Here is a 12,357-nt window from a genome sequence, read left to right on the forward strand (position 1 = left end):
TCTATAGTCATCCCACGTCTCCTCTTGTGTGTGTGTGCTCTGCAAACCTGTTAGACAAGCTCAACAAGCTTAAACTCTCATTTATCTTTCTATTGATCATCTTACCTGTTAGTGGACTGTGTTCCTGCCGCTTTACTAATAAACTCACCTGTTTGAATTGATCCGTCTCTCTACCGTCATTATAGATCTAAGCCTGTACGTGATAGTTATAAAGACAGATATAAAGTTATATCTCTGAAAAAATATCAGTAATTTACATTACAAGCTATTGATCTTACTTTTTGGTCATATAAATTGCAGCAACTGCACCAATTTGCATAATTTTGCTCCGTTTCTTTGCGTGTGAACTCCAAATTCTTCTATATGAGCCAATCAAATGTGATACTAAAATATGACAATTAAAAAAAAAAAATCAGACTGTTATTTCATATGGCAGGCTTTACAGGGTTAAAAGAATAAGAAAATGAGTATTGCATGGCAACAAGGTGAGATGTGTGTTTGCAGTACGTCAATTGCGTGGTGTCTCTGAGGTGAGTTTTTTCTATTGCAAAAGGATCGGCCCGAATTTACTTTTTGATATTGAGTGTGTTTGGTTCAGCGTTTTTGACATCCTCAGCCTCCAACGTTTCTTTGAGGCTTTGATCTTGTGTATTTCTATGTCATCTCACTCATCGACTCAACATCAACTAAACACTTCACAGCAAAAGTAGGAATTGATGCCACCTTTATGACTAAGGGTGGCTATATTTTGAATCACAGAAATACTGTTTGAGCAAACTATGCCAGGATACTTTTAAACAGATGTAAAATATTTTTAGTCACTTTGCACAGGATTGTCATTCAACACTCAAAGTGTAAGTGACATTTACCACTCTAAATGGCGACCTACCTCTGATTGAATCCACAACCTCTTCAGGGCATAGTTCTCTCATGGTCACTGACGAGCACTAAGGGAACGTTAACACAACAGCAACATTTTTCCTTTGCGCTTTCGCGTACAGACGAAAACATTGTCAAAACGATCCCCGTTCACACGGATCTGTGAAAACAATAAAAAAATGCTGTATAATGCAGGCCAGTAGTTGGCGATGTCACTTTGTAGAGAAACACTAAGCACCTATAGACTGTAATATGCACGTAATACACATGCGCATGACATCACTGTTTTCACAAATTCACATTTTTGTTGTTTAAACTGAGATAATAACAGTATAATTTTGTTTAAAAAACTTGCACTTTAAAACCTGTTTTCAAATGAACGGCCAAAAAGCATAAAAAGTTTTCAGTTTTTAGTTAAAAATGCTGTAGTGTAAATGGCTGTAGTGTAATTTTTAAATTGTTAATTGTTTGGTGGTTTTGTATGTACTTGCCTTAGTGTAAACATAAACTACAAGTTTGCTGATGAGTGTTGAAAGTTATATGAAAAGTTATATGTATATATATATATATATATATATATATACAGTGAGGAAAATAAGTATTTGAACACCCTGCTATTTTGCAAGTTCTCCCACTTTGAAATTGTCATCGTAGGTGCATGTCCACTGTGAGAGACATAATCAAAGAAAAAAAATCCAGAAATCACAATATATGATTTTTTAACTATTTATTTGTATGATACAGCTGCAAATAAGTATTTGAACACCTGAGAAAATCAATGTTAATATTTGGTACAGTAGCCTTTGTTTGCAATTACAGAGGTCAAACGTTTCCTGTAGTTTTTCACCAGGTTTGCACACACTGCAGGAGGGATTTTGGCCCACTCCTCCACACAGATCTTCTCTAGATCAGTCAGGTTTCTGGGCTGTCGCTGAGAAACACGGAGTTTGAGCTCCCTCCAAAGATTCTCTATTGGGTTTAGGTCTGGAGACTGGCTAGGCCACGCCAGAACCTTGATATGCTTCTTACAGAGCCACTCCTTGGTTATCCTGGCTGTGTGCTTCGGGTCATTGTCATGTTGGAAGACCCAGCCTCGACCCATCTTCAATGCTCTAACTGAGGGAAGGAGGTTGTTCCCCAAAATCTCGCAATACATGGCCCCGGTCATCCTCTCCTTAATACAGTGCAGTCGCCCTGTCCCATGTGCAGAAAACCCCCCCCAAAGCATGATGCTACCACCCCCATGCTTCACAGTAGGGATGGTGTTCTTGGGATGGTACTCATCATTCTTCTTCCTCCAAACACGTTTAGTGGAATTATGACCAAAAAGTTATATTTTGGTCTCATCTGACCACATGACTTTCTCCCATGACTCCTCTGGAACATCCATTAGCTTTATTCAGCTAACGACCTCAAACAGGTGCATCTAATTTAGGATAATAAATGGAGTGGAGGTGGACATTTTATAGGCAGACTAACAGGTCTTTGAGGGTCAGAATTCTAGCTGATAGACTGGTGTTCAAATACTTATTTGCAGCTGTATCATACAAATAAATAGTTAAAAAATCATATATTGTGATTTCTGGATTTTTTTTTTTGATTATGTCTCTCACAGTGGACATGCACCTACGATGACAATTTCAGACCCCTCCATGATTTCCAAGTGGGAGAACTTGCAAAATAGCAGGGTGTTCAAATACTTATTTTCCTCACTGTATATATATATATATATATATATATATATATATATACATACATATTTTATACGTATTTTCACACCCAAAACAATTTGTTTAGGCCAGTTATTTATGTATTTTGCTGTTGTGTGTCAGTAGGAAATATCAGTTTATATGTCCAAACATTCCTTTAGCCATTAATTGTAATAAACCTGCAAAACTACCTTAAAAAATATGTTCAAGTGCACCTAGGACAAAGGCTGTTTTAAACGCAAAGGGTGGTCACACCAAATATTTATTTGATTTAGTTTATGGCAGTTTATTGATAAATAAAATCTACAGTATTTCTGGCATTATATTTGAAAGCATCCTCTCTTTACAGCATTTTTACACAAGTGCCTAAAACTTTTCACAGTACTGCAGCTTTGCAGGTAGGTTTCTTCAAGCGTCTTGGAGACGTTGCCACAGTTCTTCTGGATTTACTCTGACTCAGTTTTTCCTGTTTCTTCATGTAATCACTGATGGACTTGATGACGTGAGATCTATCATCTTCGTGCGGAGCATACCGGCTGTTGTCAGACTTCTTGTGCATACAAAAATCTCACTGGATTATTAAAATTAATGGCTAAAATAATGTTTGGAAATGTAAATTGATATTTCTTACTGACACACTACAGCAAAAGATATATAAATAACTGGCTTAAAACCATTTTTTGAGGGGTGAAAATTTTGTACAGTAGTATATATATATATATATATATATATATATATATATATATATATATATATATATATATATATATATATATAGTTTTGCCTCTGTTATTGACGAAATCAAAAAACCCTTTGACAGTGAACATTTCATTGAGAATAACGCCGCTTTTTCACAATCATTCTGTTCCTCTGTGCTTTTTCTGCAGGTGGTTTCTCATTGGAGTCCGTCCTCACCACACAGGCACTTCACAAACTCTGCAGAATGAACAGGGCTTTTAACAGGAGAAAGGGTATGCAAAAAGAATAGATTTAATTCCTGCAATGTCAGCTGCCAATATGCCAACAAGCCTGACTGACTGATGAAGATGAATGTGCATTTATGAGGCTGGTTGAACAACAGACTGATTATATATAAACTTGTTTTGAGCGACAGAATTCACTGTTACATTAAATTTACCTGACAGCAAAATCATTGAAGAACATGTTGGCTAAATGTTGTGTATTTGATTGCTAATTACGTTCGTTAGGTGCACCATAAGGGATGCAGTTCCTAACATATTTTCTTTGGGAAAGTAATTACTTCCAGGCCCAAACTGTATTAAAACTTGCTAAAATCAAGTTTCACCCCCACACTTCAGGTTTTCAAAGCTTAATTTCTGGCACTCATCTCTGTTTTTTGTTTTCAATTCCAAAACTCCTCAACACACACTTTGGATACTTTGAACATCATTGACAGACCTGGATTCATAGGTGACATAGGTTTGCCTACTTCCCACAGAAAGTGCTTTCTAGGCTCATGTTTTATTAATGGCAGTGACAGAAGAGCCTCTGGACTTGCTGGCATGGTCACAGCCCATGTTTGGCGAGTTTATCTCCAGCCACAGACACTGCACTAGTAGGTTGCTTTGAATATTTCATAGCTCTCTATTGGGATTTGCTCGTTCCCTGAAATTATCGTTAAGTCTAAACAGGCACTCTCACTCACGACTCTCTTTCTCAGAAGGTGATAATGCTGCTTAACGAACTAGAAATTACGTGAGACTTCACATTCATTGACCTTTACAGTCACCGAGGGACAGTTTGCTGTGCGTAAACTGTTCTGCACCATTTGCCCTATTAATGACAAACGATTCAAAAGGAATATCATTTATTTTAGGCATAAACACATACTGTATGAGTTTGAATGATTCATGCCTCCCCAGTACATAAAAGTTCTTAAACTGTTAAAGAATTTATCCATGTTTACATACTTTTCCCCCCTGCAGCTCAGTTGGAATTCATATTGTAGAATAAAACGTTAAAGTCTCTTTAATATTAATCACAAACCTTATTATTTTCCCACCAAAATTTTAAATTGCAATTCTAAAACCCAGTTTATAAATGAACCTGGAATGTGCTACAGTGCATCATTAGGTGGTTATGTAATTATTGAAACATTTGTGACATTGCAACTGAAATATTCAAATCAGTTAATTAAATCAAAATGTAACTAAATCAGTAGTTTCTAAATGAGAATTGAATCAGGAAATCTGCGCCGATAGTGTTATGGATATGTAGAATTGTGGTAAAGGTGTGCTGATTTTTAAGGCGTTACTTTACAAATGAAAAAATACTTGCTTTAAATATTGAAAATATTTTGCAAGTTATTTTTATAAATTTTATAAATAATTTTTTTAATTGTAACAACTTAAAGGTCCCATATTATGCCCCTTTTCACAAGATGTAAAATAAGTCTCTGATGTCCCCAGAGTGTGTATGTGAAGTTTTAGCTCAAAATACCCAACAGATCATTTTTTACAGCATGTTTAAATTGTCATTTTTTGGGGCTCAGAAAAACGCGCTGTTTTAGTGTGTGCCCTTTAAATGCAAATAAGCTGCTGCTGGACGGCACAGGGGGCGGAGCTTCATGAGCTTGCGCTCAGTCTCTCAGGACAATTTCATCTCACGGAATGATGATAATATCAGAAACTCTCAGTAACGGTGTTCATTTCGAGTCGGACAATAACAACAGAGTCAGAGTGCTGTATAGAGATGGAACGGGTATAGTTTAGTAGTTTAATTACGGTTATAACGTATTTGTCATCTGCTTGTATGTATCCATTATTAATAGCCTACAAGTCTGCTGATTCGGATCAGGTCTGAATGATGATCAAACATATACTGATGAGTTTAATAAAGTTTATTGTACATCACACAAAAGATGAAGCGTCAGTTTTACTTCAGAAAATCACCGTAAGAGCTGAGTAAACACAGTAAGTTATAAGAAGTGAGCAAGTACATAAACGAATTTCGGTAGAGTTGAGGGAGCATTTTCTTTAAAAACAAAATAATTCCACCTTGTCTTCAGCGGCTGCCTCAGATTTCGGGAGTAAATAGAGAGAGCTATGTGGATTAATACATCCAGCCACACAACACCTACAACGCTTGGGAGACATTCTCATCTATGGCTGTGAACTCGATCAGGGCGGGTCTATGTTGAAAAGGCAGTGTCTGTCAACACTCGTGGGCGGGGCCTGTGCTTAGTGACGTCACTAAAACAGCATAATTTAGATAATAGACGTAATAATAGATCTAACAGCATAATAGACATCACTAATTTTGCATAATAGGGGACCTTTAAAAACAAGCATGAGGTTATCTGCTCTTGGTTGGTTAACTGCTTTTAGCTGGTTTAAATCTCCCTGACGGACCAAAACCCCTCTAAAACTATCAAAATAAGGATGACTAGTGGAAACTACCTCGGTGGAACACAGTGTTTCCCTTTCGAAAGGGAACTGGCACTGCATCGATGACGCTATTGGGGAACGCCCTCCACGTGAACCGGTGTCTGAAAAACTATCCAATCCCGGCAATCGAATTTGACCGGCGACAGCCTATGACGTCACTACTGGTGCGACCCGGAAGTATAAAAGGGGCGCCTAGAGAACATGTCATCCTCTTTTCGTCTGCCCCCAATTAACGAGACGTTCGCGAACTATCTCGCAGCTGGAGAGGCATCGGCACTAAAAGCTCCAGTCCTGCCTTCCAAGCCACTCAAGATGACATCTCGCTTGAATGGCAGGGCATGGTCAGGCTGGGGCTGCCTTGCACACGATGTCTGTGTTACAGGCATACTAAGCATACTTCAGAGAGGCGAAGGCACGCTCGGCTACATTCAAATCATGCATTCCGCTGCGGTCCGAATCCACGCCCAGACAGCCAGGGGGGCCTGGCCCATCCCGTTTCGAGGATCAGAGACAGGGCCAGAGGTTCAGTGTCGCCTCTCGTGCTCCTCCTCCTCCTACAAAGGAGGAGTTTCTCTCCTACTCCTCCTCGCAGAGGAGTTTGGAGTTTGTTGGAGACGATCTGCTAGAAGCTTTTTCATCCAGAGTCCCTCAGTATCTGAGCGCGAACACAGATTTGAATTTAGAAGTTGATGATCACGCGATCTGAACGTTCTAATCACTGGTGTGAACGATCGTACAAAGGGTTAAATATATTTCATCCGACAGCTGAGGCATTTAAAGGGACATTGTGTAGGATTTTCTCCCATCTAGTGGTGAAATTGTATTTTGCATTCAAACGAATAGTGCTCTCCAGCGCCTCGCTTTTTCAAATGCGTGTTGCATCTACGGTAGCCGTTATGTACCAAAAAGCTATGACAGGATGTCTTCTAATAGCACTTCATCGAGTTTTCCTTCGGGTGAACTGGTTTGTTATTTCAAACAAACTGCAACTTGACACAACGAACAAACAAATGTTACAGTTTTGAACAAACAAAACTTACAACCTTGTTTTTAGGGCCTTCTCTACTTTACTCAATAGCTGCTATTCATCAAAGAGCCTGTTTAACTTTTAACTATAAATGTTCTACTGTCTATATAATAAAGTACACAACCAAGCAATGAAAAAAAGCTTGAAATTAAGACCGTAACATTGACTTACCTGTCGAGAAGAAAGCAGGCAACTTCAGCGTCTCTTTTGAAAGCTTTCTCCTGCATTAGCTCTTTCCACCTGGAAAAAGCTATCCCGACACTAACCCTTGTTTTTTGTAATCTCCGGTCACGTTTCCTTTTACGGTCTATTTTGGACTTTTTCTACGACGTGGACTCCTTATCCTGTGACTCAGCATTTGAATGGTCCTCCATTATAAATAACCGTGCAGTGCAGCCTTTTAAGCTTGTCGGGGCAGTGACAAGCGCCTCTCACTGCTCTGCTCCTCCGTTTCTGCTGGTTTCAGTCACGTGACGCTGGCTCTGAACGAAAATGAGTTGTGGAAAGGCGTTGGCCTAGTACTTTTTGTCCCTCTCTGCTATTATAGTTTTTCAAGATGGCAGAACTACATGGAAGCCTCCGTGGACCTACCCGTCCCGTATAAATTCTTCGTTTACGAGGATAAGTCAGATCATTGGCAGAGGTATTTGTACACCATTGAGGACATATTTATGAATAAAAATATGCGCAAGTGAAATTTCATAACTTTATATTTAGGCTATTTAACTTTACCGTTGTAACTTTAGACTAGAGCGCTGACTTTGTATGTTTGACTGAATTGTTTGCTTTATTTCTTATTGTATAGCTTCTTGTACTTATTACTACTGAAATTTAACAAAAAGAGACAGGGTTGAGTTTTTAGGGTTTTTAATTTCATTACAGTGAAGATGATCAGAGTACAAATGCACATATTGTCTGAACCATATTAATAAGTTTAATATTTTTAAAATTTAACTGAAAAGAGGCAGGGTTGTGTTTTATAACATATTTCGTTTTATTGTTACCTAAAATATACATACAGAGATAACCGGAGTAGCAGAGCGAGCTGAGTGACGCTTTCAAGAACGTGCTGTTCCATTTGCAGAATTACCGGACTTGCGTCCTCGGGAGTCATTCTCCTGAGTCGGACTTGGCAAGTCCGAACTTTGCGCACTTGGTATTGAGAAACACCTAATGTCGGCGCTTGACTTCTTGTGACAAACATGCCGAGAAGCAAGAACACGAGCTGCTGTGTGTCATCCATTGTTGTCTATGTCGCTTTCTTCTTCGTGTGAAAATGACGTAGATCGTTTCTTTCCGGCATAGGCTACACCTCGCCTATCAAGTAGGGTACTGTTGGCAGTGGAAACGCTAGCCGATTCATGGTTTACCGACCCGAACCGTACAGTACTTTACTGTACCGTACCGTACCGCTCAGTGGAAACGAGCCTTTAGGTACCGGTTCCATATTGGTACCAGGTTTCGGTTCCATATTGGTACCGGGTTTCGGTACCCAACCCTAATGATATCTGAGGCTAACAAGTATCGCTATCCTTCACAGGCCTCCTTGAAGGTGGCTCAACCATGTTGTGGATTTTAGAAATAAATAAGATCATCACGTTGTAGGCTGCCTTTGAGCCTCCCTGATTCTAGTCTATGTATGTATGTATGTATGTATGTATGTATGTATGTATGTATGTATGTGCATGCATACAATATATACTATATGTGTATATATATATATATATATATATATGTATATGTATATATATATGTATGTATGTATGTATATATATATATATATGTATATATATATATATATATATATATATATATATATATATATATATATATATATATATATATATATATGTGTATATATATATATATATGTGTATATGTGTATGTATATGTGTATGTATATATATATATATATATATATATATATATATGTATATGTATATATATGTATATGTATATGTATATATGTATATGTATTTTTTCTTTTCTTTTTCTAGCTAACCCTAAGTCTGGTTAGAAGTTTGAAGGACTCTCATGAGGCCTCCCTGCTAGATCTGCTGGATCTAACTGGAGGCGCTCCCTTTTTCTAGGGTCCCTTGTTAGAGTGCCCAGCCTCCACATTGTTTCAAAGCACTGTGAAAATCCAAGATTGAGTAGAGTTACTCCCCTTGTTTGCAAGGGTTATAAAGTTATATGCTGAGTTCTACTCTCCAGGATGCCTGTCTCTATGATCCGGTTTCACTATTAGTTTTGTGAGAGACTCTGTTTATGAAAACAGACAGGTTGTTGGCAAGACTAGGTCAGTAGATATGATCAGGTCAGCCTCCCTGGTGGCATATGGGGTTGACTTTATGTCCCCCTCAGAAAGTGACTGGAAGGCACTCCTTTCGGACCCCCTGGCCATATTCCACTAAAGGAACCCCTTCCATGGAAGCTGTTGGTTTCAAGCCCTTTAGCGGCCTTGGTAGGCTTTTCCTTTTTTGGAGGCCTCTTTGAGGCTTATAGCTTGGGCAGTGACCGTAGGGAATAATGTATGTATGTATTTGACCCGAAGGGGGAGTGTTTTCTTTGCATTTCAGGTTGAAACTGCCAGTTTTAACGTTTTGTCAAGAGCCATAATTGGCATGCACTCCCCTCAGCATGGTGGGATTGTACTTCATTCCCCAATAGCGTCATCGACGCAGTGCGAGTTCCCTTTCAAAAGGGAACGTCTAGGTTACGACTGTAACCTCTGTTCCCTGAGAACTGCGACACTGCGTCATTAGCCATGCCTCTGGGATGCCTGCTGAACAGTCCCTTCAGACGAAAGTGGATGACATGTTCTCTAGGCGCCCCTTTTATACTTCCGGGTCACAGTAGTAGTGACGTCATAGGCTGTCGCCGGTCAAATTCGATTGCCGGGATTGGATAGTTTTTCAGACACTGGTTCACGTGGAGGGCGTTCCCCAATAGCGTCATTGACGCAGTGTCTCATTCCCTGTTCTCAGGGAACAGAGGTTATAGTCATAACCTAGACGTTTTGCCACCAGAGATGACATTTATTTAGGTGAAGTTTTGCTATTCTTTTGCAAAAGGTTGAAACTGAAATCATGTTCACAAGATAAATAAGCCTGGCATAATAATAACTTTGGTAACAGGTTGTTTTTTAACATCTAAATTAATGCACATTAAGTGACCTCATCCATGCACTTGCTTTTCACCAGCTGTTTTGAATGCTTACCCTTTATGATTATTTGTGTTTAAACTGACAGTTAATCGGTGGGAGCATTACAAAATGACCTTTAGACCTAAGCTCTGGACAAAGATGTCCTGCGGTGCAGTAACCTTTTCATAGCTCAGTGAGGTACAGGGAAAAGCAAAGGGTAAAGCTAAAAATGGACCTGTCTCCTTTGCACCAAGTTTATTATTTTTTAGTTCAAAGACCAATGAACTACATAAACCTGTTAATTGGACCATTGTGATTTCACTTATACTTGCTTTAATATTTAAAAATATTGAAATGACCTAGTAGATCAATGTTATGAATTTTGGAGGTCGCATGACTCAGCAATTTTTTAAGTAGAGACTCTGTACTCTGAATTCTGTGAATAATTATGTTGCTATGTTTTGCCATAAAAGGTTGTGGTGTCCAGGGTTTTTCTTTTCTCAAAATGTGGTGAAGGTGTTAGGTGTTCTAATAATCAGATGATTGAAGAAAACAACACTTATCAAGTTAAAGTCACCATGAAAATAATGAACACCATGAATCTGCAAAGCTGAAAACATTTCCCTGATGGGATACAACATTAATTTAGGGAACCATTTAACCATTTAACCTTCAACCTTCTATACGTACAAGGCCGTGGTTTGCCTTGGATATCCTTGATCACTGGATCAGTCCCAGAGACTGACCGCTAGTTTGATGGATCCTCAACTGAGGTCAGTGTGAGCGGCTGGCACACCAAGCCTGGTGATCTCAGCGCCCTCAAGTCCGGTGGACTTTCTGTCTGCCCTGTCACAGCCAAAGAGGCAGAATATGAACTCGGTCTACATTAGTACTGATATTCAGTATTCATATTGCTTAACTATTCCATCCATCCATTTATCCAACCAAATTTACATTAAAAACTAACAATAACAAAAAAGGGCACTTATCTGTCAGAGGCCAAAAGTGCAGGTGCTTGAGCACCACTTGGGTTCTATCTGTGCACGTCCTAACAGAAACTGTTAGGACGATTCCAGATGGTGTTGTGTGCTGTAATATACCGACCACCTAAATATAATAAGGATTTCATCAATGACTTTTCTGACTTTTTGTCTGGAATTATGTCAAACTATGACAGGATTTTAATAGTTGATGACTCTTGTTTTGTCATGTGGTTTACAAATTTGTAACCTTGAAGTTTGTGAAGCGTTTTTTTTTTTTTTTTCAGATCTCTCTCCCCTGTTATTCTAAACCGAGTGGACCAGCTCGGCGATTTCACCTGTTTAACTCTTCCACTGCTGCTCAGTTCCCTATTAGTCGCTCACGTTTGACGTAACGTCAACATGACAACGTAATTGGGATCACTTCAGGGAGCCCTATCAACTTCGAGTGTCTACAGAACAAGCCAATGACCATTGGCGTGCGTGAATCGCATCACGCTTCCCACCCCGCAGCTCGGGTATAAACAGGAAGCGGGTGCACGCACACATTGTCTTTCACTTCAGAGCCGAGAGGTTGTTTCTTCAGTGCTGCAAGAAGAGACTCTCCGAGTTGGTAATTCGAACTCTGTCCAGCGTTGGTGTGATGGCGCGATCAGCGGTGGCCGTGAGCTTACAGCTCTCAACTGCTGTTTTTACAGCTTACACTGTGTGTGTCGGTATCGGTGGGCGTTCTTGAGTGTTTAACTCATTATAGCCGTGGCTACCCCTGGATGCCTCAGCGTGGGAAGAGTTTTTATTTTTTATTTTCAACTAAAAGAGCAACACAAGCGTGACCCTGCATTCTTTTCAGGATGTCATTCCGCTTGTGCGTTTCTGGGTGTGGTCGTTCCCTGGCGCCAGCAGACGGCCACAATAGTTGCCTCTAATGTTTGGGCATTCAGCATGCTGAGGCAGCTTTTGTGAATAGTTCATGTTCCCATTGCGGGAATATGACTATGGCCGCGTTAAGATCTAGACTCTCTTACCTCAAGGGAGGTGCAGTCCCCTCTCCTATGCCCCGATGGTGTCTATTCTGCACCGCATCGGTTCTGCACCTGCATCGGTTGGATGATTGGTTTCTCGGGGCAGCCAAGGGTTATGTGGATCTCCCGCCGGTGGAGCGTGCCATTGCAATGCAGCTGTGTCCATCATCCACTTCCTCTTGGCGGGG

At 39.8% G+C, this 12,357-nt stretch overlaps 1 protein-coding gene across 3 annotated transcripts in view; it reads left to right on the forward strand.

The window, feature by feature from the left end:
* gulp1b (GULP PTB domain containing engulfment adaptor 1b) overlaps positions 1–12,357 on the forward strand; it is a 77,116-nt gene that overhangs the window by 41,659 nt on the left and 23,100 nt on the right. For all 3 annotated transcript variants that reach the window (XM_084129548.1, XM_084129550.1, XM_084129549.1), the window contains exon 2: positions 3,476–3,559. In XM_084129548.1, coding sequence (XP_083985674.1) covers positions 3,476–3,559 — 84 coding nt within the window. The remainder of the gene's footprint in view (positions 1–3,475; positions 3,560–12,357) is intronic.

The sequence above is a fragment of the Abramis brama genome (genome assembly GCF_963993115.1).
Source record: "Abramis brama genome assembly, chromosome: 11".
Taxonomy (NCBI): Eukaryota; Metazoa; Chordata; class Actinopteri; order Cypriniformes; family Leuciscidae; genus Abramis; species Abramis brama.